This window comes from Ambystoma mexicanum, chromosome 6p (assembly GCF_040938575.1).
Source record: "Ambystoma mexicanum isolate Mex_15411 chromosome 6p, UKY_AmexF1_1, whole genome shotgun sequence".
Classification (NCBI taxonomy): domain Eukaryota; kingdom Metazoa; phylum Chordata; class Amphibia; order Caudata; family Ambystomatidae; genus Ambystoma; species Ambystoma mexicanum.
The window spans coordinates 489,425,017-489,451,965 of NC_090935.1; the positions used below are offsets into that span (position 1 = coordinate 489,425,017).

The 26,949-nt window shown below is 45.3% G+C and overlaps 1 protein-coding gene across 4 annotated transcripts in view; it reads right to left on the reverse strand.

The window, feature by feature from the left end:
* Positions 1-26,949, reverse strand: part of IL6ST (interleukin 6 cytokine family signal transducer) — a 612,349-nt gene that overhangs the window by 441,810 nt on the left and 143,590 nt on the right. For all 4 annotated transcript variants that reach the window (XM_069627291.1, XM_069627294.1, XM_069627293.1 and 1 more), the window contains one exon: positions 11,629-11,749. In XM_069627291.1, the coding sequence (XP_069483392.1) occupies positions 11,629-11,749 (121 nt within the window). The remainder of the gene's footprint in view (positions 1-11,628; positions 11,750-26,949) is intronic.

The window sequence follows — 26,949 nt, forward strand, 5'->3', positions numbered from 1 at the left end:
AGTTTGTAGTTTTCATCCTGAGCTTTCATCCAACCAGGGGTTGCGCCCTTTTTATGGAGTTCTTTCACGGATTGGTATATTGTAGATTGTCTGTCAAGAAACAGACATGGAGAAGAGTGAAAACTTTGTAAGAGATTGCTGTGAAAGAACACTTGGCCTAGGCTAAAAAGTTATGCCTCATTCAAAGGGTGCAGATTGGCTTTTGTAAAGGCTGAATCCATGGATGCACAGTTTAAAAAGCAAATCTGATGGATTCTTTAACTACTACTACTAATCCACTTTATTGCTTTGTTCATAGACAACTCACAATCCCATTTAAGAGTGTATGCAGGGTAGGTTGGGGGTAGAAATTTACGCTCTGGGAATTCCTGATCTGGAATCCTCCCTCCTAGTAATGATCCGCCATAATCCTCAGGCGTTACATCCTACTGCTATGGACAGGTTTGGATGAGAACAAGAAATCTGAGCCTGAAGTGTGCATCTCTTTCCTGGGTTGGGTAAGCCATCTATTGAGCAGTGTTTATTATTACACCCAAGGTACGCTTTTTGTTGGACTGGACTTCTGTGCATTTATCATGAAGGCTAGCTGATGCAGGCGGCTGATCGCCGTTTGTGCCTCCAACAGCCCCCGAGATGTGCTGCTCCAGTTATGAGCCAGTCACTTAGATTGGGGTAAACTTGTATCCCCTTGTCTGCGCAGGTGAGTGGCTACGATAGATGCAACCTTTATGAACGCACAAGGTGACCACTAACTGAAAATGTTAGTCTACCTTGAAGTGGAGGCAACCGTGATGAGCAGAGAAAATGTAAACACTGGCATTGTTCCCTTGACATGGCACTTCGCGATGGCCCCCTTTTGAAGCAAAGTGTCCACTTCTGCTCAAAAGATCTGGAGGTGTTCCGAGGGCAACCACTGGTGCCACAGCAGTACCTTGTGAGCTCTTGAAAGCAGCTCAATTCAATACATGGCCATTATTCTGTCCAACACCCACTTGTATGTAGTGCTCCAGTCCCACCACCCCGATGTGTGGGTGTAAGGAATTGCCATCTGAGTTTTATTCATAAATAAAATATGCAGGTAATTCCATTTCTAAAAGGGTAATCTGCAAACTAGGTTCTCTTTTCCGTCAACTACATGCCAAAGCATAGTGTGCTTGTGCACTGCTGCTTCAGCAGCATGATATACGCCTGCTCCCAACTGTGGCGCAGAGCAGGTTCCAAGGTCACAAGATGCCCACTTGACAACCACAGCAATAGCCAAGTCTCTGCAGTGCATGGGTGGCATTTCAGAGATGCCGCCCTGGCCCAAAACTATGATGATCTTAAGTAACCCATTCTGGTGGCAGGGTAACCCCTCAAATAAAGCTATACCTGACTTTAGGCATAGTGCATGGAATTACTTTTGATCATGGATGCCACATCCCAATTGATAATCGCACATGAATCAGCCCCTGTAAGTAGGCTCTCGTGGGGAAGGTGATGTGCATTCTGGTCAGCCGGGTGGAGCCTGCCAAATGGCAGGACAGGAACCTGGAAGATCGGGCCACTTATTTGATCTCTTTGTGAGGGCAGGCAACATCCTCCACCTGAGACAGCCGCACAGCAGGCAGGTGTCCTGGGCCCAGGCATCAAAGGAGCACATCCATTTAAAATGAGCAGTCTCACACCAGGGCATTGCTTCTCTAAATGACTTTGTTCTAAGTGAGGAGGTTAGGGGTCAGAATTTGAGTAGGCAGGAGAGCTCAGGCTAATGGAAGGAGACTACAACCATTTTGGTTTCTCCCTGTCTAGACTTCTTTCCTGTCCCCTCCACTTCCTCTGGAGCAAAGCACTTTGGGTGTGACATCAGAAGTGCAAAGTCCACTCTGTTCAAGAGCAGGGTTTGAACCACTAAGGCAGGCTAGCATTAGTCCAATCACCTAGGGACTTGTGCTTTTAAGAGAAAGGGCCTCTCACCCCTTCTGATCGTCTGAAGATACTCTAAAGATTTGCTCTGAAACACCTGAGAAGAACTCGCTGGCTTCCTTTGGAAAGCTACACTTTCCAAAGCCCTCTGCCAGAGATGAAGGAGCTGCCTGAAGCAGAAGAGAGCTCTGCCCCCTACCTACACCCAGTACACAGTGAGGGTGAACTTTTGCTTTTGATCAGGACCTGACACCGGAATCTCCTACAGCTGCGAGAGTAGACCCTGAACAGAACCAGTCTGTCCACAGAAGCCAGGACCAGACCAGCTAAGGTTCCCGGTCAAGCCACACTGAACCGGGTCGCTCGGTGTTCACTGCACCTTGAACAAGAGGGAAGACATTGGCGCTGGTTTTTGTGCTCCTCCACCAACCCAAACTATTGCTTGCACTTCAAACCAGCTTGATGCTGTAACGGCTTGATGCCAGGACCTGACCCGAACCGCTAGAGAGTCACATGCCGACTACGTCCAGGGGTTACAACCACAGCACAACCCAGCTAGCCCCCGAGCAGCCACCTCACCAATCTGCACACCGACATCCCCAAGAGCACCACTTCAACAACTGTCATCCAAACCGCTGGAGTGTCACCCATCAACCCCTACCATCGGCTAAGAGATCCTGGGACCGCCCCAACCTGCATCGCTGTGAGGACCGCCCCCCCCCCCCTTTTGACTGCAAAGAGCGATCACATTTGCCCTTACCTTGCCACTTGGGACCACACAATCCAACGAGCCCAAACTGAGGTTGACCCGCTTGCAGCGACATTCGACAACAGGCTCAACATTATCAGCCCACACAAGAACTGAAACCAGGTACTATTGACCACAAACCCCCTTCCCCCCCATTCCACTGGTATCCTAGAGACTGGTTAGGTCACCTCAGCACTTTCTTTCACCAAGACCTATCCTTTCTGCAGTTGGTATCATCCCTGCAATCGCGCCCAGATAACTACTTTCTTCAGTCTATTGCTTCCTCTGTCTTTCAAAGGGTTTTGTACAGTGGGCCCATTTCGTTATATTGCAGTTGGAGTGTTTAAAGTATACATTATTAATTTTTTATAAAACCTGGCCAGTCTTTATTTTGAACTGTGATATTTGGGTCACTAGTGGATCACATTCCCAACCCTCGAGAGCATAGCTGTCCCTCAGCCCATGTTGCCACAAAAGGCGACAGGTATACCTCTTCACTGACCCCGTTCTACCTTTATGGTTGTGTTGTTTAGGGTTTCTGTTAAGGTTTCCGTTAGAACTGTGAGGGCCGAGTGCAACTGGTTGGAGCCTGACCCTACCCCAGTAATATCCTGGCCAAACCCTCCCATGATTTGCTGGGGTATACTATACGTGTGGGACTGTGGTTTACAGAAGAAAAAAAAAAAAGTCTGGGTCCAAAAGCCACCTGCAGTGTTACAGGGACCCTGTGATGTATGGTCTTCCTTGTTTCATGTTAAATTTTCATTCTTTTCAAGGACCTCGTAAACCAACCTTTACAAAAAGGGCATTATTGTTTTCTGTACATCGCAGACACGCATGTCTTTAGGACAGCTGCCTTTGCAACCTGCTGACCGGCAGTATCTGAGGCTTGGAATGCACTTTTAAAATCAAGCCTTTTGCCGAGCGCTCACCCTCTTCAATCCTTTATATGTATGTTTGTAACAAGGGACTGCTTAAGTAGCAATTGAAAAAACATATTTAACATCCCCCTTTGAATGAGTATGTGATCAAAATCACTCAGTGCAATTAAGATGATTTCTTAGAAATGTATTAATGAAAAAAGTAGATTGACACTAGTAATTGCGTTTGCAAGCTCAATGACAAATGTGTTGGTTTTATTTCACTCATTAATAGTGCGAAAATAGTCTTACTAAATAAAAATAAACATATTAAGTTGATATTTAATATGCAATGCAACCTACACTGCAAAGAAGCGTTTAAAGCATCAGAACAGGGCAGCCCACATCGGCAAAATGGTGCTAGAGCCTACCCAGAAGCACCATTCATGAAAAACAAGGGCTCATCCAACCAAAGGCCCATGAAGAAGGGGCGAAAGGAAAGGGGCTTATACTACACTGGGGCAAACAAGACGAAGAGGCAGTCGGTCAAGTGCAAGGGGGCGAACAGGATGCCGAGTATCCAGAGGATAGTGTTGGAGAGCTACAACCTAGAAGACACTTGGAGAAATACTTACAGAACTGAAGAAACTAAAGTCTCTGAAAAAGCATATTATGTCAGATTATGCTGGTGACTCAGACAGCTGAAGAGCCTGAGCCACTGAAAAGCCTTACAACTATGAGAGAACTGAGATTGCAGTGACGCAAGAGGGCACTAGACCCCTTTACCAGTGTGCTGGACACTACATCTTGGGATTAAATGAAAGCAGAAATATGCAAGTCAGACATTACCCTCCTGGATAGAATGCAAATAGCAAGATGGGCGCAATATCCCTGTAACCGATTTCTGCAAAGCAGAGATCAAGGCAATATATCCCATGGTCCATTATTTGGGAAAAGAAAGCAAGCCAAGAGCTAGAACCCTGTAACTGTGATTTGGGTGAATAAGCAAGCTTGGCACTATATTCAGAGACTGTGTTGAGAGTAGAGATCCTAAAGGAGATCCTCAACCCTATTAGGAAGGAAAACACGACACCCATTTCATTTCCCAGAAAGAACACCCTTTTTAGTTGTAGATATTCCCCTTTAACATGTGTGCATCCTTAATTCTCTCCTAATCGGAACAGATGTGGCTAGAAGCCAACTAGGGGTTCCTCCTTCCTCCAGCCTCTTTTCCTTTGCAGCTGGGGAGCAGGTGTAAGTGGATCTAGGTCACCTGGCCTAAGCCCCGCCCACCTGGTGCCTTCCTGCTTGCCGCTCGTTTTCACCACTTAGCACCTTCTTAGCCCTGCCTCTTCCTTCCTGCTCTTAACTCTTAGATGAAGGGCGTCTCTCACCCGGGCGTCCAAAGTGAAGGGCAGCCAAAGAAAAGGGCTATTGCTGTTTGGAACTGTTCGGACCAGGAGGATCCAGGGTCCAACCCCCTGCTAAGACAGCCGGTAAGCTTGCACCAACATGTGTTTACACCCTCTGTCCAAACAGGCCATCCCCACCCTCTCTGGTCCCCCCGTGTTGTTCCCTTGTGCACACCCGCTTCCTGCACACAGGAGTCTGTCCTGATACATTCTGGTTTCACCATCACCGTCTTGTGGCCAATGCTGGATTTTACTTTTATGGACTTCATTGATTCACGGTGCGTCACCCTTTCTCATGCTGGACTTCCTTTCCATCTTGTACTCATGGTGGCCCTGAATCATGTTGTTCCATCTTGTATCCTGGCTTACAACATTATGTGTTACTACTGACTTCTGTAATTGTATTCGCTCTCCGCTCTTGCTTCTCCACTCTTTTTGACTGCTTACTCTGTTCTCTCCTCCCCTCCCCCTTCTCCCCCCATCTCCTCCCCTCCTCCCCTTTATTTTCTTCTATGCACTTACTCTATCAGAATTGTCCCTGGACCTACTATGATAGCAACCTCGTCTGTCGCTCCCCTATCCCCTTACTGTTGCCCCACCTCCCTCCAGCACTATCTGAAATGTTGTCAGGCCTAATAAGATAGTCACTTGTTTTGTTCCTCCCCTCCCTTTCTGCACCCCTCTCCCTCACCTTTTGTTTTCCTCTGGTTCTACCAGAAATGTTGTCAGGCCTGTTTCCATTTCCTTCCCACTCTCCCCCTCCCTTCCTTATCTATGTTTTAGCGCTTGCACTATCTGAAATGTCGTCAGGCCGAGTACGATAGTTAATTTCACATCCTTACTGTTCATGGCCTGTAAGAATGTCGTATTTTCCCTTGTTCCCTTCCTTGCCTTGAAGCGCTTTGAAACACATTGTGTATAGGCGCTATGTAAATAAACTATCATATATCCTTGGTTATAGTAGTGTTATGGAGATTTTTACACAACCCTCTGGCGTGGGATGTAAAACCAGCTAACCGAATGGCAAAAACGGGAATTCCAACCAAAATGCACACCTAACTCTCTAAAGTGGTAGCTGTGACAGAGCAGTCAGGCTTAACGCAAGAGGAGACGTAGGTGTGCAATGAGGTACAGTTAGTCCCAATAGTTACCCCCACACAATAGACCACACCAGTATATTAAAAAAAGATGGACTTATTGTAAAACACACTTAATGACCTGCACTTTGGGTTAAAAACAACACAAAGAAAGACACAGTGTATGTTGAAAAAGAGTAAGGGCCATAGACAACCCACCACTTTTAAACTAAAACTATGCCCATTACCTGGTGGGAAGCACAATAAATATAAGGCTCAAGACAAATTTCCAAAGTCCAAATCCAGACCCAAATGCAACACATCAATGGTCATGGTAAACCCCCACAACAAGTACATAGCAGCATAAATATACACCATTACATACATCGGCTTGAGGGGGTGAGGGGGATTAACATTAAGCCAATAAAGCCTGGAGGTTACTAAACATTAGGATACAATTAGGCCGGCCATCCCAGATCCATATGTTCTCAATACACTCCCAGAAATTGAGTGATACATAATAATAATAATAATACACATTTACATGCAGTAACAGCACATTTCCATAAGCTGGGGTAAAAGGCAGAAATGTAAAAATACATCATAAATCAGGGGTATAGGCTCAAATTCCAGCCACTCAAGGCAAACATCAGAATATAGGGGAGTGTAAAAACTACCCGCTATATAGTTGGGGTAGAGGCACAGAGCACCCCAGCCAAGGCTTTGAGACTATAGGTAGGTGATGCAGGCTGGTTCTTAGGTATAGTTGTTGAGAGGCTGATTAATACATCAGCCAAAGTAGTGTATGCCCTTTTCCCAGCTCAATACAGCACAGGTGAGAAACGTTACTCACTAAGGCAACCGTACCACCCGTATCCGATGCAGGTATAGAAAAAGATGGATACAATTTAAGCTGAATGTGGCGAGAGTAAATAAACTAAACAGTATACATGTGAATGCATTAGACATGAAGCAAATGTGCACTCAACATGAATAAGAGACTAGTTAATATATGCGTTTATACATGAAGAATATTAACATAGCAGTCATGCATACTAACATAAGCAATGTATAGCTGACTGCAACATGAACGACATGCAAATATAGCTCACTAACATAGAAAACGCAACAATAATGGGATGCCATCTTCTCCAAAATGGAAGCCGCAAACATGCTTCTAATTAAACAAAAGGCCTCAAAGCTTCACAAGAACTAAGATGCTGAAATCGCAGAAATACAGATCTGTGCAGAGCTCAGGCAGTAGTCGGCAACCAGAGCCAAGGTTACGGCGAACGAAGGGAGGGTCATAACGTTGAAGAGTCGGCATGAGATGGCAATTCCCAGGACACAGAAGTATACTAGCATATTAATTACATTTGAGAAAACCATACCGAACCATTGTTAGCCAGGTGAACACAAACTATAAGCCAAGAAAAGTCCAGGCAGAATACCTCCATTGTGTCCCCAGTGGTAAAAGAAACCATGACACTCATTTACTATAAGCTAAAATCCGAATAAATGCAGGGTAAAATAATTCCAACCATGGTCCCCTCACACACGAGCCATAATTGGCAAACACTGTCTATTGATTAGAAACCAATGCATACAGGACACCTGCTGTACTCCCTACACATACGCCCAGACACGAGACATCGTGCAAGGCAAGGTACAAATAAATTGCCATCGCTCATTGCCTAGGAATAAGGGATGGTATCTTTTTTAAATTGAATGGAAGCAGCCTGTGGACCCCTCTGCCCAAACTCCTGTCTAGCTCATGTCTTTCCGACCTGTGAATTATCCAAGGTTGGTTAGCAGCATGCCAACCAATTGGAATCCTTGGTGCTAGGCCGCCTAACGAGTTATGTGCCAACCAATAATTTGGTGTGGCCATGATTTATTTTTATTTTGATAAATGTAAAGGTGGCCCCAGGTGGAGGCATCAGATTGTTATAACCCAATGCAATGTTTTATACTTGTACCAATCCCCAGTCCCTGTAGGTTTTGTATCATGAGAATTTAAGCAATGACGAGTTTTGAGTATTTAATACATTGTTTTGTATTGAATTGAATGAGAGCTCCAAGATTGTGATGCTTGTATGCTGTTCCCGCTTTTAGGATGTCAATAAAGCTGGGTTTTGCCTTGCACTCAATTTAGTCTGGTTTTGAAATGAATCCAAATCCTCTCGCCAATCTGGAACTTTCCTGGGCTGTTTTAGCAGATGGTAGCAGAGGTGATGATTTGATAGATGTCAGAGTGTCAAGAGATCACTGCCACGTTCCCTGAAGAATGCAAAGACGAACTATGGAGAACAGGTTTGCGCATAACACAGAGGTCGACAGGAACCCCCTTTAGGGAAAGCCCTGTCCGAACATTGCAGGATGCCCTGTGGGGTGTGAAGGGCCATGATGCTGATAGGAGAGACTCGATGCCTTACACCTTCAGAAGACCCACAGATTAAAGTATGACATTGGCCTGGCAAAACGGGGGGGACGGGATTGTGAAGAAGTAAAGAAAGTTAAGAAAGTTAAGAAAAAGAGTTAGCTTCTGAAAAAGTTCAGGAAAGATGCTAAACCTCATTATGGGGAAATGATAAAAGACGAATACCTTACCAGAAGGTGTGAAGACGTCTGTAGTGAATTTCTGTAGTCATTGCTGGTGCCAGCATTATGTTGAGATAATTCAGGCTTTGTAGAAGTGGTTTTGTGTATATTGTGGAACAAGTAAAGTGGTGGTGTGGACCAACAAGTTTAGTACAGTGTGGGAGCAGCGAGGTAGGGATACTCAGAGCATGAATGACGGTTGTGGTGTCACTCAGAAGGATTGGAAGGAACATCAAGGTGGGACTGTTTGGAGCATGCGTGGTGTTATTGTGGTGACGCTCTAAAGGATTGAGGTGTGGTCTCAGAGAAACGCAGAAAAATGAATTGGATAAGAAGTATTATTGTGGAAGGGTGTGAAATGGAGGTAAAAAGGGCGAGTGAGAACTGAAATAAAGATTGGTAAGTTAGTGTGATGTTTCATTATGGGTGATACTCCTGTTGTTCACCTATACAAAGCATTCCCCGGGTATGAGGATAAAACCCTTAAATACCACACACAATGGGTTTGGGACAAGGCAGGCAAAATGTTTATGAACCGAGCCACAAGAAGGTACTCACTCGAAGGCAATACTGAAACACATGTGCACCTATTTGCACGCTGCATATACGGGAAAACAGTTACAAAACATACTAGCCATTATGGAACTATGGAAAATGCATGATGAGGAGGTAGAGGTGCCACCTGTGAAGGAATGGATACTTAATCAGCATCACAAAGGGGGTATAGCACCCACAGGTCCGCCTCCACCCCAGAGCAGCGACCAGTCTTTAGAAGCGCAGGGATTAAAGCCATTACGGGCACTAAAAGCAGCGTTGGTATATACTAATCTCAAATATGCGCTCTCCGCGTACAGTAGCAAATCTAGAAGTAGAGAAAAATGTCAACATTGATCTGTTTCCACATACGTGGAATATGACGAGCGCAGCGATTTACAAGCAAAACAGAGAAGCAGAAGGAGGTTCAGAGAGAGAGGAAGGCAGGGTAGAAGGTAGGAGACAGCAAATGTACAAAATGAATGGGTAGGAAAACAATGTTCAAATTAGAAGGGCATGGATGATTTTAAAGAAAGAGAAAGTGAAGTTAGAGAAAGACAGGAGCAGGATGAGAAGCACTCAGGAGGAGAGAAAGCAGAAAATTGAGGAAGGGAGACTGAATGAAGAAAAAAGGGAGATGGAAAAGAAGTGGGAGGCAGAAAGTCGAGAAGGAAAAATGAGAAACGAAGAAGTGAAGAGAGGGAAAGAAAGGAAAAGAGAAAGAAAGGGAGAGGCAGCAAGATGTGGAATGAAGTAGGATAAGGCGATGAAAAGAAGTTATTTTTAGGAGACATATGCTCCCAGATAGAGAAAGAGAAATGAAGCGGGAACAGAGAGAAAGGAGCTTAGAGATGTTGCCAGGAAGTCGATGGGATTCTTAAAAAGCATACTCTTCCAGAGGAAGGTGCTATACGAAGGAGGATTGGCAATCTGTACAGGAGCAGGATGGATGGCACCAGCAGCATAAAGGGGAGTAGAGGAGGGTCTCTGCAAGACGGAGGAAGGAATATATAGGAGGATATGATGAGTGGAACATATAGGACAATTCCCCTTGGAAGACTACAATTCGAAGACAGAGGATGACAAAGGTGGTGACAGTGAAGATACTATGCTATAAGACAAAGAGCGAGAGGAAGAAAGTGGGGAGGCAGAGGCCCCACAGGCCCCTTCTACAAGCAAGGTGATAAGGAAAGTGATAGCGTGGTTAGATTTGGAAGAACCGGTGAGCAGTCTAGAGGCTGTTGAATATCCCAGACCCCCGAAGGTGCAATCAAATAGTTTCGAGGAGAGAACACTGTACGTGACTACGCCGAGGAATTTACCCAGACGAAAGTGTGTATAACAGATGCAGTGACAAAGACAAAGGGTGCTGCTGCACTCTGACAGGGCGCAGGATTCATACAATTCCCCTAATTGGAGAAATGAGGAAGGCTGCCACACTATATACCATGGCCGCAGACGGCAAAAATAATTTAATTTGCAAATTGCATCACTCACATCAGGGGCGGGCAAACGGATTGATGATCTTAGTAGCAATCGGACAACATTTGGAAATGAGCAGGATATCGTAGGGTGACTGCACTAAATACTAACAATGATGGGGCACCTTTTAATAATTGCTGAGCTGACATATTTCAACATTTTAGGAAGGAGCTCAGTTATCTCTGCTTAAAGGCATGGCTCCTCCCTAACACCTAGGTACACACCCTCCCAAGGTAAGATCTAGTGCTGGATTTTTCAATAGGTGAACAGCAGCAAAAGGCCAAAGAGGCATGGATAATAGTAGTATGGAGCAGTATTTATTTAAAAGACGTTGACCAAAGTTCAAACAGAGATGGACTTGACTGTTGGTAGGCAATTTCAGAAGAGGAGAAACATGAAAATTGGAAAATGATGTGGTTACGGAATCGTAGGGGCCAGAAACTTGACGATCTATGGTTGCCAGTTGGGCCAGGAAAATGGTATTCGAGAGAGTGCAAGTAAGACTAAGTACTAACAATGTGGAGGATTTATTTCTGAACATTACAGCAGTGGTAACAAGCTACGAGTAGCAATTGGTTTTAGCAGGTGAGAAAGTCAAGTTTACATTTTTTTCAAGTGGTCTTTAAATGCCATTTCAGCAGTTTTCTTGCAGGGGTGCCACCTTTTCATTTCAAACAAAAAAATTTACCAATTGTAGGCTAGTTTATCACCAGGTTTTCTAAAAAGGTTTAAAAAAAAAACAGCCATATTAAAAAGTGCTAAAAGATAAATAACGTTATATGGAATTAATCTCCTTGCAATAATAAACGAATCAACAATTTAAATACTAACTTACCAGACCATCATACCTTCAGTCTTCACATAAAAACAAAAGCTGACCAAAAACCATGTACAAGCTGCAAACATCTATTGCTATGTTTGAAACAGCTAGAAGCAAATGACCGGTAAATACGTCAACTGTGTGATTTTCCATTAGATACAAGTGAATAAAACACCAGCATGGCAGTTACCATCGTGTTCTTAAAGTGAAGGTGGTGTTCAGGAACGTCGGCCTTCCGGGATTCCAAGTGCACAGTGAATACTTCTCATGAAATACAATGCAAGTCAGATTATCAGGCTTATCAGGGGGCACTGCAAAGAGGAAGCAATTTTCAGATTTAATACAATGGAATATAGTTCAAAATAATTTTCACTTAAAACCTAACCTGCATTCGTCAAATATCTACTTGGATATATAGCTTAGGTCAAAACATTTTGCTATTTTTCTGAAGCACGCAAATTAAGATTTAGGAATAAAAAAAAATTACATTCACAATTTAGAATACCTTCTGGAACTCCCAAAGCACTGATAAATATATATTTTGTATAAAGTCTTAACAGTTTAGGTTTAAAAGTGAATGAACAAATGTGGCATTGGGATAGGAAATATTTTCTTTTTGCCGCTTTCCTCCCGTGCACTTTAATGGGTCATCAATATCTGCTCTGCACCCCACACTGACTTTTTGGAGGCTGTAAAGCTGTCCGGTAGACCTTTCTTGCTTTTGCCAACTCTTTAAAGGGTAAACTGATCTAAGATTCAGTTTTGGGAACCCCAGTTTCCCTTAGTAAAATTCTTTATTTTTAAAACTGCACTTGGGACACTGTTCCCTATAACTATTTATTTTGTAACGTTGGTGTTACAATGTTTCCAGGATGGATGTTACAATGGATTTCCCAAAAAATTAACCTTGAGGGTTGATTTTGGGAGCCCACCCTATTATGTTGAACAAAGACACAGAGATTTTAGCCAAACCCAATCAGGGTAAGATAGCAGAGCAGCAAGGTTTAGTCTCAGGAGCATTGCAAGTGGTCTAGGGCTAAAATGAGTCCACAAAGAACACCACCAATAATTCAAGTTAAGCATGCAAGTACAACAACCTATGATTTATTTAGCCTATAAAATACTCACTAAGCAAGTACAACTTCTAGTCAAATATGTTCACACATTATAAAACAGATATATACATTTACCCTTAGGGGGAAGACTATTCAATAACCAATGAAACATAGGTACATACTCAGTTGCATGCAAATCAGTAAATATCCTTTAGAATAACAAAACAGTTTCCTAACACTCAAGTCCAAACCTATGATGGTTTGGGGCCATGTGCCCTAAAGTGATCAATTCCAAAGTTCTACTTAAAAAGTAGTGTCTAAAGGATTAGAACAATGCCAGTAACTATTATAGAAAAGGTAAACCGAGTTCTGGAAAGCTAACAAACTGAATGCCAGTCACTAGGATAGGCCTGAGAAGGGATCCTTGACCAGGCCCCAACTGACCAATGTTGGGACAAAGTAGTTTAGGGACAGGGTTTTAGGCCCATGGAACCATATAGAGAACAGGCGGTGAAAGGAACAGGCATGTTAACTTACCCCCTCCAGATACTACTGTTGAGGTTCCGGAATCCGTTGGGGGCACAGTCGTCTGTGCTTGGTCTAGTCAAGGAAGCTCAGGGTTTGCAGGTGCTTTTAGGTGCGGGATTTAGTTTGTCACTCGTTGTGCTTAGGAATCTGTTCCAGCTGAACACCCAACTGAAGATAGGATGAAGACTTCTGTGGAGCGACTTTAAAAGGTTCTACGTGATTTTCCCGTCTCAGGAAAGTCAGCAAAGGAAAAGTTTGCATGTGAAATGTACGAACCACAAAACGTTCGTACATTTCCCATGCGAACACACATTTAAAACCCCTACACTCCCACAACACAGCCCCTCCCATGCCCCACCCATGCCTCACCCACGCCCCCAGCATACCCCCACCCTACTTATCTTCGACGACGTGCTGTGTGTCCCTGCGGCGCCAGTTCCCTTTCACTTCCGTGATCGGGTACCGTCGCAGCAGGGTCCTTTTTTTCCTCCGAAAGCTGCAGGAGTTTCCCTGCAACCCCAACTCACTATACTGTATAGCATAGTGAGCGCGGTATTGCAGGGGGACACCCCCGCTGCACCCATTTTTTTTTTTCCATTTGGCGGGGGGGTGGGGTGTCCCTTGCAACCCCCGCTCACTATGTTGCAGGAAACACCCCTCCAGCCCCAAGTCCGACCCCACTGAAAAACCTAAACATAACACGAAAAGTTCAGACTTTTGGTAGTCCGACTACCGGTAGTAGTCCGAACTTTTCGTGATGTGCGTTTTAGGTCTTTTGGTGGGGTCGGGCTTTTAAACTCGGTAAATTCAGACAATACCACTTTAAAATACCTCTATAATGAAAACAATACAGATGGCAACGGGAGTCACCAGGGATGAAAAAGGAGCACATTCTCCACATCTTCCGTTGATACAAGAAGGCTGAAAATTAAGGAACAAGGCGTCTTGTTGCACAAGTTGAAGATCCTCGAAGTCCCAAGTATGCACTCGGAACAGTGATGGCTGCCACAAGGTAGCCCAAGAGAAAGCTTGTCAGTCTATCGTTTGGTCCAGGGTCCTTTTCGAAGGCTCAGATCATCGTGCTGTGGAGGGGCTGCGTGGGGGGGAGGGGTCATCAGGGGCTGCAGGTGGTCGTTGGGGTGGGGGAGGAGGGGGACTCGGTTGGAACTGGTTGTTTCCACCAATCCAGGCGTCAACAAGGGTCTTCTTGAGATCAGACAGAAGGAGCAGGGCTTCCCTGAAGTTTGTGTTGGTCAGCTGTAGGGGTCGTACCTGGGTGTTGGAGGCTGTATCCCCGGTCACTGCATGGGCCTCAACTGTCTTCGAGTCGTGGGGTATGTCTTTAGCGGGTTTATGCTTATGTGCCATGGCCGCCGGGTGTCTCCATCACAGAACCGCCAGCCTGCTTCTCGGAGTCGGAGGCTGGCACTAGGGGTCCGGACCGATCCCAATCGCCCTCAGTGTCACTCGTGATTCTGTAACTGCCCTTGCTGGAGTCTTCCGTCACATCTATGGAAGCCTCGGCCTGCATAGCCTGAGCAGCCCAGCATTTCCTCCGTCGATCTTTTAGGGTCTTCGGCCGTAAAAGCTGACAAGATTTCCAGTGCTATTCAGCGTGATCCCTCGGGAGACCGTGTCTGCACACGCTGTACATTTCTTTCCACAGAAATTTACGATGGCAAGAGGGACATTTAAAATGGGGTTTTGTCCATTATGTATAGACAGAGCAGTTGGGCGAAAATAGAAGAAAGGGGCAAATAGGATAAACATTCTCTAAAAAGAGTCAGTATAGAGAGCCCCTCCTCCCCCACCCCTCTCTGCCTACTGCACTGGGCCAAAGCCCAAAAAGGCCCGAAAGGCTGTTTCGGTGTTGATCGATCAGTAGTCAACGCTGTGGGTGTTCATCAGGAGCCGTCAAGTGGATGAGCAGTCATGCGGAGAGGAAACCAATACAGAAAAGGAAGACATTCTACCAATATAATTTGCGATAGACTTCGAAGGCAGAAAAAAAAATGAGGGACCTTGACGCATGAAGGACCATGGGTACAGTACATGTCACTACGGATAGTATTACTAATCACGCCCTGTCAACGTCCGTTTGAGTTTAAAAAACTAATCTTGCAATACTCTGTCTTCCACTAGATGTCGGACTATGCAGAGCATGTGATCTAAGCAGATCCACAAGCTCCAGAAATGTTATTTCCTGACCTGAGAAGGGAGGAAGAAGGCCAAAGAACAATATGGCCAAAGGAGAAGCAAACACATTGTGGCACGCCATCTTGGGGTGCTAGACGCCTTTAATAGTAAATGCAAACGCACACAAGTAAAAAGTATAAAACACGGTAGAAAAATAACCACTGTCACCAGCTCATTCTAAGCACACTGTAAAAGTAACCAAAAAGACATTTGATAAAAAAGTTATGGCTACAAAGTATCCCAACAGCACTTGACTGTACGGTGATGTGTGCAACTAAGAGAAGAAATTTGTGAAGAGAGATAAGTCTCTCCGTACTGATTGTCTTATAGACTAATCAATTACCAGTAATAATGATCAAAAAGACAAAGGAAGAAAAGCAGAAGGCTTTACGGACCTCCAAAAAGTCATGACAGGAGTCCAACTAAACAAAGCAAATAGAAAGGGTGTCCCATAGTCTAAGAGATGAAAGAAGCAAAAAGACAATCTTTCCCAACACTGGGCTGGTGGAAGCGGGTCTGGAATTGCCACATATGGAAAGCCCTTTCACAGGCAAAGCCTCTGTGGTTTATGAATGTGGCTGGATGGGGGGCTGAATCTGTCTACATCGAGCATGTTGCTGGGCAGATGTGGTGGCCATAGGCTATCGAACTCTTGTTGGCGGATCACATAGTAAAACGTCCTGCTAGGAACATATCGTGGAACTTGGCTTGGACACTAGGCCCCAATTTCTAGCAGGGTTGGACTTATGAACTGGGACCTTAATCTAGATATTCTTGTGAACGTTCCGTGTTCTATCAATGTACTTACTGGTCCGCCACAGACTCTAAATTGCTGTTTGCTCCATCTCACACTTGCTTTACCAGACACAGTTAAATACAATGTTGCTCTTACCATTGCTACCTATTGCATATCTGTTTTAAAAAGGTAAAGTGTTGGTAGCAGAACCCAGGTTTAGGATAGCTGTGGGATAATATTTCAGTTTCATTGCTTGGAGCTGGTCAAGGGCCTAATAAATACTTTTATATTGTACATCTTCTGTCCAACTTAAATTATTGGAGTGCTCCTTGTGCATCTCAATGTAATCCTAGGCCCTCCAGAGTCTAAGCCTTACTGCTCAGCTATCCTACCTTTACTGAGTTTGGCCAGACATCAGGGTTTTCTCCCTGTTCTCTACAATAGGGCAGCCTCTCAGAATCCACCCCAGTGTAGATTCTGAAAATCGATCTTAATACATTCTACACTCGAAATCTGTAACATATGATTACCATCCTTTTCGTGGACCATTAGTGGTGGTCTGTCCATAATGGGTAGTGGCCAACCATGTATTACACCAGATTACAGAGTCTGCCATCTTCATGTACTAGCCCTCTCCCATCACGGATTGTGTCACAACTAACAGACCAGTTTGCCTACTGGTCTGCCTCCTGCAGCATAACTGCACTTGCTACACAAACTGCAAAAGTCAATGTGCTGGAAGGGATGTTCATTCCCATTGCACACAAGGCCCATTTATGATCTGTTGGAGGATGCCAGAAGACAGCCGTCAGTAAGAGCTCAAGGAGAGGATATCACTTTTTGCACCCAACTGATGGCTTGTTTCTAGGATGCCACCAGAGCACAGACCTTTTTACCCCACTAGGCTGCCCAAACTGCCCTTGCAGTAAGGTAAAGTTTTGCAGGTGCAAAATGATGTGTGCAGATGTCTACCTGCACATCCTATGCAAGGACTAGCACACCAGAGGTGTATATAGATGCTACCTGGCAATAGGATGGTACCAGCTGGTATGTGGTTGGGGTGCTCATGCTTTGCAATTTCAATATTGCATCGGCAATGTTGAAACTGGCATGACAGTTTTCTGATTGCAATGCAGAAAATGGCATGTAAACATAATTAATATGGGCAATGTCATAGTGACATCATAACATGGACAACCTGATGGCAATGTTTGAAGCGTCAGGCTGGAAAGTAAGCAAACTGCATAATGTTTGCAAGTGACAGGGTGCATTGGTGTAGCACCCCTGGCAAGTTGGCATATTGAGCGTTAGGGTGATGGTTATACAGCCCTCACCAGAGGGATGTGCAATCTCCATAAAGTGGAACAGGGTTCCTAAAACCAAATTTCACCTGGGCACCTATGGAAGGAGCAGCCAGGTTCACGTTGAGGGTGGGATGCTGGTATGGAAGTACTCTTAGTCCCAAATGTCACCCCCTAAGACCACTTCTCAATGAAACACATAGCCAAAAACTATTTAGGTATACAAGCAGGAATGGGCAGTTAAGGATCCACCCACTGCAAACAAATAAAATATAAATCAACTATAGGGTTATCAACACTATACAAATAGGTATTAAGGGGTTGGAAATGAAAAAGGCAACCCAATAGAAACAGAAAATGAATATAATTTCAGGATTTACGATGCCACACACCTCTTCATCACATTATTCCGCCTACAATCCAGCAAACACCTACGTTGCATGCGAAGTACAGCAGAGCACTCGACTCTAGAAAGTAGCCATAGGGCTCTGTACGCATTATATGCCTGCTACCTTTCCTTACATAGCACTGCACCCCGTGGAATAAAGCAGCGTTCCAAGAAAAATGTAGTCCAGCCTTCAAGCTCAATTTAACTCATGACAATTCTCCATCCACCCTTCATCTTCTGACGTTTTCTACACCATTCTGCCTGTTCAGTTCAGGATTCCTGAACAGATCCTCCCTAATACTGCTGTACTGCTATGCTCCTTTCTCTCGACTGCTCAGACTATGCTCTCCAGAAGGTCCATCCTACAAACATCACTTCAACGCTCCAACATATGGTATGAAGCGATGTACTAATACAAGATAACATAATAGTCATGAGGACATTACACATGCACCATAAACAGTAGTATAGCTCCTAGAAGGAGAAAACAGGGTTTCATAATATGCAACAAGGCCTAGAGGGCTTAACAATTGAGGCTACATTTATTCTCACAGAGAGTGGAATCTAAATTCCTTATTCTAAATCCCTTCCCATAAGGGCATATTATACTTCAAGGAATGAGTGAGTGGGCCCACTTGTATATTGCATAGCTGAGTCACTTGTCCTGGCAAATGAAACAAACATGGAAGGACACACTAGAACACCTAAGGCAAGAGTGTAATACTGGGATTCAAGAAATGTACATTAAATCAGTGTTAAGTGCTAAAAATCCAAGTTACTTTGCAGGAGTTCAGAGCTGAAGCCGCCACAGAGTAGGTCCGAGATGTAAGGAACTCATGGTGGCAACAGTAAAGACAGACACAAGTGATCAAAGTTCAAGATTTTTTATTAAACTGTATGCAGTTTGGAAAAACGCCTAATCTAAACCTAAAATCTAAAATGGGAGCAAGCGTTGACCGTCAAAAGAAAAGGCAGTCTTGCAGCGTTGTGTCAAATAAAAAGGACCTATACTAAGAAACCTATTGCCAAACCTTACAACCAACACCAAAAAGGGTGCGAGATGGTTTTCAAGAAAAAGAAAAGTGTTCACAAATCACATGTCAGGATGCAGTAGCGTGGATCTCCCTTCTTCATGTTTTGAGCATGGGGTAAGGTGGGACCTTGGAGCATATCACACACTCAAGCTTTCCCAGCACGAGTTGACATCTGCACTTTATTTAGGGTGAGGATTTTTCACCCCTCGGTCCCCCTCTTCTGGGCGCGGACCCCTGTTCCTCGTGGTCTTGGGTGATCGGTTTTCATCCCTCAGATCTCCTTCCAGGTTTGGATCCTAAACCAGTTTATCGATATCTAGGCCTCCTGGGTAATGGTTTCCTGGTCCCGTAGGCCTGATAAGAAGATCAAGAAAAATAAACACAAAGTTCTGGTCTATGCATTTCTCGGGTGATGTATTCACGCCCTGGGGGTCCCACACTTCCGGGCGCTGACCCATCACAAATTGTATTCCACAAATCAAATCGTTCCTTCTCTTAATGTACTTCGGGTGATTGCTTCACCCCTGATCTTCCTCGTTCGGGCTCTGACCCCTCTCGACTGTTAGCCTCCCTCCAGCGGGTTCATTATGGCTCTTCCAGCGTTCGCTAAGCGCAATGTCTTTTTAAACAGTTCTAGTGGACATCCCTTGGCCGGGTTCCCTTTTGTCAACACGCTGTTTCTTGGGACTTGAGACTTTGCCCCCTTCTCATCGACATCCCTCTTCCGGGCTCTTACTTGCAAATTTCACCTTTACATTTGCTTTCAATGTTTACGGGATTCCCTTCCCTTGCTTTCTCATACAGCGGGATTCACTTACCTTGTTTTCTTTAATGTTCATAGGTCAAAGGCTTTCGACTGTACGGGGATGTTGCATGACCTCCTGAATGACCACTCTGACCTATCTTGTCGGCTCTCCTATGGCCTTCTGGTTTCTGTAGTTTCTCAGATGGGGATCGACCAGAGTTTCTCGCAGCAGCACCCACGTGGTACCGGCCCCCTTCTGCAGCTCGTTTGCCCCTTTACAATTTTACAGTTCTTTGAACTTTCTCACTTTGCCACTTTCATTCACCACAGCCCAGTTCTTATAAGCTCTCCCTTTGACTGACTGGCTGTGATGAAGCAGGAGTCTCCTTCGCTCCAGCTTATCGGTGTCGATGTGCTTTGTGTACCTTTGACATCTGTTGTAGGGGGGGGGGGGGAGGACAATAGCCCAAGTGTGCTGCGTTTCTTTCAGCAGAGTCGCCGCAGGGTTTTGTCGAAAAGGGTAACTTTGCATCTCTCCTCGTCAGCCTCTCGATATTTGCCGCCTTTTGCTTCCTCTTGAACTGCTCTGGATTGCTGTCCTGTCATGCGTTCTGCCTTGGTCTTGTGCTCTTTTGCTCCACTTTTTATCCCTGTGGGGAAAGGAAAGGGCCGTCAGGTGTGTGCGATTTCGGTCAATTGCCTGACTTGCCTGACCCTTGGGTTGGGACATGTCAGGTAAACAGGTTGCATTTTGGTCCGTTATCTTTCGTGTCGTAGAAAGTTTCAGATCGGAAACGGGAGGGATTGGAGTGTCAGCGTATCCTACAGGGTCTGATAAGGAAGCAGTATTCTAGGGAATTACAACCCTTGTATCGGAGAGTTGGTGATCTTAGAAGGGGGGGGGAGATTGATAGGAATGACAGGGATTTTGTTGTTATGAACGGAACAGGGAGACATCGTGGGAACGGTAGTGTTTAGTTCAAGTAGAGTGGGTGTTCAGGAAAGAATAACCAGAGGGACGTGGAGAAGAATGATGGGGAGTATTCAGATAGGGAACAGGAAAGCAGGGATTCTTAAAGAGGTGGTTTTTAAATGCAACAGGGTGTGGGATCTTAGGGGATTGGTTATATACAGAGGGGATAATAGATTTGAGTAGGAGGGATTCTATGGGTGAAAGGGTGTATGTGGTACACCCCACAAAGATCTTGGGGATCTCACCCTCCTCCTCCTTCCCCGGTAAAATACTGCGTCACCCTTTGGGTATTCCCCTGAGCATAACCCCGGGTTTCCCTACCCAGGTGATCTTTCCCTGCTCGTCTGCATTCATGGTTGGGGTAAGAGGGCCAGTTGTTCCCTGGCCACCTGAATGAGGGATACACAGGATCTATTTGGGAGAAAACACTCAGGTTTCTCACAGACAGCAAAACCTTGGTTATGGGAAAACTTACCATTTCAACCCCACAGGTATGCAGAAGAAAATAAATCGACCCCAAGGAATGCCTCAAGAAGATTTCCAGTGCTAGGTTTGAGCCACAGGGAAAAGAGAAGCAGAGCAGAATTTGTGCTAACGTACGTCAATGGTAAGCCAAGTAGATTTTCCACGATTGGTGCCGTTTAAGCTGGACATGTATACAGGTGAGTAAGTTCTACCGCTTCAGCCTCTTATTACCTCCACAGAAACCCACCGTCTGAACAGCCGAGTGTACTGCAATATGGCAGTAACAGCAAAGCCAGCCGTAGAGTAGCATATATGAGTGCATCCTGTGGAAAGGTCTGTCAAAGAACAGGGGAACCTCCCCTTGCTAAACTGATCTATGGTTTTGCACCCAGCAAAGGGAAGAGGATAAGGACTCCTTCCTCAAAGGACCAACCATCCCAGTCGCCCTAGCCCTGCCAGTCACCTTGCATAGCTACTTCTAGGTATGGGACGTCTTCATTGAATCCTACCACTACTGTATAGTGCCACACCTGCGTAGTGCTTCCAAAAGGTGTTCTGACAGGGGGCTTGTTACATTAAATCTGACCATGCTTTGCATTTCGCCCACCGGGTTGTCCCAAAAGTAGTGCACCACATTTTGGATTATGCTGCTGTATAATTTGGTCAATGCTGCTTTTGAATTTAGCAACACTAGAATTGTATCCTGCTGCTTTTGAATTTAGCCACACTAGAACCGTACTGATTTGGCATCCGCCACTTTTCAATGTAGCCACACTTCAATTGTACAGATTTGTTTAGATTTAGTTTAGACGTGCCACTCTGCAAACCATACATCAAGGCCAAAGCAAACGTGGGACAATATAGAAGTAAGAACCGACAAAACTACTTGGGCATCAAAAGAAAGGACCACATCTCGGAAACGAGAAGAAATCATGAATTGCTTTCTATCCAGGATAGAATATACTTTAAACTGGTCTCCTTTGCACACAAATGTCTCCATAAGGCCGCCCCTAAATACCTTATAGACAAAATTGTTCTTAAAACATCCGCCAGACCCACAAGATCAGCTAACTCCTGCTATGTCGTTGCACCACGCTACAATCTCAAAAGAGCCATAGGTACCAGCTTCCCAGTGCAAGCAGCCCAAGCATGGAATGCCCTCCCTCTCAGCCTGCGCACTGACTTCAACCTACAGAGTTTTAGGTCCAACACCAAAAAATGGCTCTTCTCCAAGGACACTGCACTCTAAACGTACCAACCGGTGCCCACAAAGTAACTTACTAGGCTGTCCTGTCCCACCTCTTGTACAACCTCCCTGACCGACTTCGGGACTGGAGCACGCCTAGTGAGTTATGCTTCTAAGATAGGGCATTGCATCGATATGTTCTTCACTCTAACTGCATATTATATGTAACTGTCTACTCTGTAATAATGGCTGTTGATACTGTACTATTGAATGTATATTCTTTAAGCTGTCTTGTCTAGCTCTGGGTTACCATTGGGTGCGGCGCGTTCTAGAAAAACAAAAACTCAACACGCAGAGATCACCTGAAACCAACTAACCACCCCCGTCTCCACACCCTCTACACACGCCCAAAGGGCTAGTGAAACAACCCACAAAAACCGTTGAAACCGCACAACCCTCTCTAATCATACTAGAAACCCAGGGCCTGCATACAACAAACAACTTAGACAATGAATGCCACCCTTACGGGCAAAATATGTCCAGTGCACATAAAGCACACCAGAAAGCCCACACGCACAGACGCCAGTTCTTCCTGGTTCTGCACACATCAACGGATGAGCACAAATTCTATCCTATCCCTTACTAACCAACCCTACCCACATTCCTTACAGAGCCACGCAAGTGCCTGGAGACCAATGCAAATGGCAGCAGTGCGTGGTATAAATCAACATAACAATCTGCATAAACCCATGACTACAGACGAGTAGGAACACTGAGGGCAAGTGTCAAAAATAATACACTAACCCTGGTCCCAGAGGTAGATACTAAAATCGGCGGTGCCTGTAAAGATTAATCTGAAAAGTCGGAATAAGCCGGTAAGCACAGCTCTTCTGTTTCATATGCAGTTTACAGGATCTGGTCACCCAAGGTCTTGAATCCCGGACCAATGGCAACCTAAAAGAAAAACGGACTGTATTCTGTGAGGGGAAAGCAATGAGAGGCAGACACAAGGTTGCAATGTTCTCCATATTTGCCATGTTTATTGAAAGAAAACGGGTTTGGAAAAAGGGCCATTTTGCCCTGACCAAAAGAGACTGTCTTTACCTATGATAATGAAACTAAAATAAGTTGTTGACCTTGTGTCCAAAACACACCCGACACTCGCACTAATACAAAATCAAAAAGGTACAATATAATTTCTATCGTCACTTCAATCAAGTTTTGCAAACGCCATATGTATACAGTTTCGACAAAATAACCCTTGTCTCAAAGGATTAGCTTCCCTTCACCAGAAAGCTTTCAGAAAAAAAAGGCATTTGAAATACTCTGTTTCACCAAAGTTCCATTAAGAGTAATAACAATGACTGTTTCAAAGTTGCTGGATATTTTCCTTAAGACGGCAAGGAAAATGCTCTTATAAAATGGTAACAGAAATACATTGAAAGACTGCCTTTTATAGTTTTTAGGATGGCCAAAGCAACATTTTTCAGTTTTAACAAAGGGTTGATATAATAAAGTTGTTTTTCATCAAAACCTTGGATTTCCTGGTATACTCCCCTGCCAGGAACTCCTCCACCGAAAAATATCCAATGTAAACAAAGTCTTAATAGAATAGAAACTTCTTTTCAACACAACATTGAATTTCCTGGTATACCCCCCCAGCCAGATATCTTTTTCCAAAGAAGGTTCAACTGAAAGCTCTGCATATCCAAGCTTACTCTCCTGCCATGAATACCACCCCTTTTGACTCACAAGTGTACTCTCATTCCAAGTATCTCTTTCAAAAGGATTTCACTACCTGATGCTCTTATCGGTCCCTCAGCAACATTCCCCTTTCCCTTAAATATCAGACAATTGCATTTCCTCAGTGGCACAACCTTGCTGACTTCAGTAAGCACTTGCAGTAATTTGCACAATACTGATATCCTATTTATGAGTTTTTGCACAACCTCTCTTACAATGACTCTAGGCAACACTTGTTCCCGAATTCTGACAACTAACGTCTCATGTCAGGAGAATTGCACAATTTCTGCCTCAGTTTCTCTTACAAGGTCTTCTGGGTTTATGGCAATGCCGGTTCCAGGTTTCCCTAAACTGACATCTCTTATCAGGAAAATTGCACCATGATTGCCCTCTTGGTCTCGAACTATTTGGTAGGTATTCAAAACGTTTACTTAATTTTTCCATGTACCTGTTGGAACGGCCCATGGTTACCACGATCAAAGGGCCAACTCACCAGAATATCTTGGCGTCTCCTACTTGTGGTTTGTAGCAACAGCAAAGTTTTGTTTCAGATGAACAAGTTACTTTCTTACCTGGTAACGTTCTTTCAAAGGGATGGTCCGACGACGTATTCCATATATATGACAGGTAATCACCACAGCTGTGCTGCTTCGGAACATTTTCGGGGTCTGCGTCCTGCGTCGATGACGTCGATACGCTGTCCTGGAGGGCCTCCGTCGAGCCGACGTCACCGAATGTTATAAGTAGGACGCACAACGCCCGTAGCCTCAGTTATAGTTTTTTCCCCAGAACGTGTGGCACCAATCTTCTGCCAGTATGACCAAAGAAAGCCTTGCAGAAACGTAAGCTGCAATCGCATAAGAAATTCTGTAGCAGGGCAGATAGGGAGCGAGTGATATGGAATACGTCGGACCATCCCAGCGAAAGAACGTTACCAGGTAAGAAAGTAACTTGTTCTTCGAGGGGATTGGGTCCTCCGAAGTATTCCATATCTATGACAGACTCCCAAAGCAGTACCAACGTATGGAGGAGGGAAAAGAATTTAGAATATACAAATTTAGAATGCCCAATTAAATTGCAGAGTAAAGGACCGCCTTGCCAAAGGCCAGATCCTGGCCATGCATAGAATCTAGGGAGTAGTGCCTTGCAAAAGTATGGACCGAAGCCCATGTGGCTGCTTCACAGATGTTACGAATAGGAACATGCCTCTGCAGGGCAGTAGAGGCAGCCATGCCCCTAGTAGAATGGGCCTGTAAGCCAACCGGAGGGTCCTTACCCGCCAAGCGGCAACATTCAGAAATTGCCAAGAAAATCCATCTAGACAAAGTCTGCTTAGTAACAGCTTGTCCCAAACACCTTCCAGCATAACCTATGAAGAGCTGATCATCCACTCTGACCCGGGACATGCGTGAAATGTAGAAACTTAAAGCTCTCCTAGGATCCAACCTATGGAGCCTCTCCTCTTCCTTACCAGGATGCGGAGGAGGATAAAATGGCAGAAGAATGACCTTCTGGCTTAAATGAAATTCCGACACCACTTTCGGAAGGAAGGACGAACCCTAAGGACAACCCTGTCCTTATGAAACACAGTGAAGGGTAGCTTAACAGAAAGTGCCTGCAATTCAATCACTCTGCGAGCGGAAGTAACCGCAACTAAAAATACAGTTTTAAGGGTTAACGGTCTCAAAAGGACAAGAATGTAAAGGCTCAAACGGAGCACCCATAAGGAATTTTAAAACAGGGTTCAAATCCCAACCGGGAACCTGGAAAGGTGACTGTGGAAACAGATTAGTGAGCCCTTTCAGAAACTGAGAAATGAAAGGAAATTTGAAATAACACTCCTCAGACAAGCGCCTAAATATGGACAGCGCCGCCAGGCAACCTTTAATGGTACCCACTTGCAGGCCCTTGTGGGCTAAAGAAAGCAAAAAAGACAGAACCACAGAAATGTCGCATGAAAAAGGATCCACATTCTTAACCCTGCACCAGTCGCAGAACTTTCTCCAACGGCAACGGTACAGGGACTTTGTTGCAGGCCGTCTAGCCGAAAGCAACACCTCCGTCACGTCTTCAGGGAGGTCCCAATCCTTATACCTCAACCTTTCAGAAGCCAAGCGTGAAGGTTGAGGGATCTGACCTCTGGATGGAGAACCAGACCCCCCCCCCCTCCTGTGAGAGCAGATCGTCTTGGTAGGGAAGGCGGCGTGGAGGGCAGATGGACAAGTCGAGAAGGTCCGGGTACCACGTTCTCCGGGCCCATGCCGGAGCAATGAGGATCAACCGGGAACTGAGCCTCCATACCCTCCGCAGCCCTTGCGGGATGACGGGGACTGGAGGAAACGCGTACAGTAGTGTGAAGGACCACTCCACCACGAACTCGCCCCCTAAGGCTCCTCTTGGAGGAAATTCCTGCGAGCAAAACCTTTCGCACTTCCGGTTGAACTGGAGGCAAAGAGATCCACTTGTCGGGTCCCCCAAAGGGCGAAGATCTCCAGGAGAATCTCCTGAGCCAGCTCCCGCTAGTGAGAGATCGCGCTCTGCCTGCTCAGAGCGTGCACCGTCTCGTTTTCGTCTCCGGCCAGATGAACTGCCGAGATTGAAATTTCCTGCTGGATGGCCCAGAACCAGAGCTGCATCGCCTCCCTGCACAGAGGAAGTGACCCTGCCCCCCTTTTTGTTGAGGTAGTGCATGGCCACTGTGTTGTCCGTCAGAATCAGGACATTCTTCCCTCGCACGGTCGGCAGAAAAGCCTTCAGGGCAAGCCTGACGGCCCTCAGCTCCAACAGATTGATATGAAGTCTGGACTCCGACAGAGACCAACAACCGCCGACGGTCAACTCGTTGGCATGAGCTCCCCATCTCATGAGGGATGCGTCCGTCACAATCGTCACCTCCGGCCAGGGTAGTCAAAATGGAGCCCCCCCTTCATCAGATTGCCTTCGACGACCCACCACAGAAGGTCATGGGTGACCAAGGGCAGCACCTGAACGGGGTCCGAATCCTGCCGGAGGACTTTGACCACTGCATCTTGAGAGCCCATTGCAGAGATCTCATCCGCAACCTGGCCTCTAGCACCAGAAGAATGCAGATTCCCTCAAGAACTCGAACGTCGGGAGACTCTGGGCATGTTTTAACTCGTGCACCATCTGCAGAATGTGAT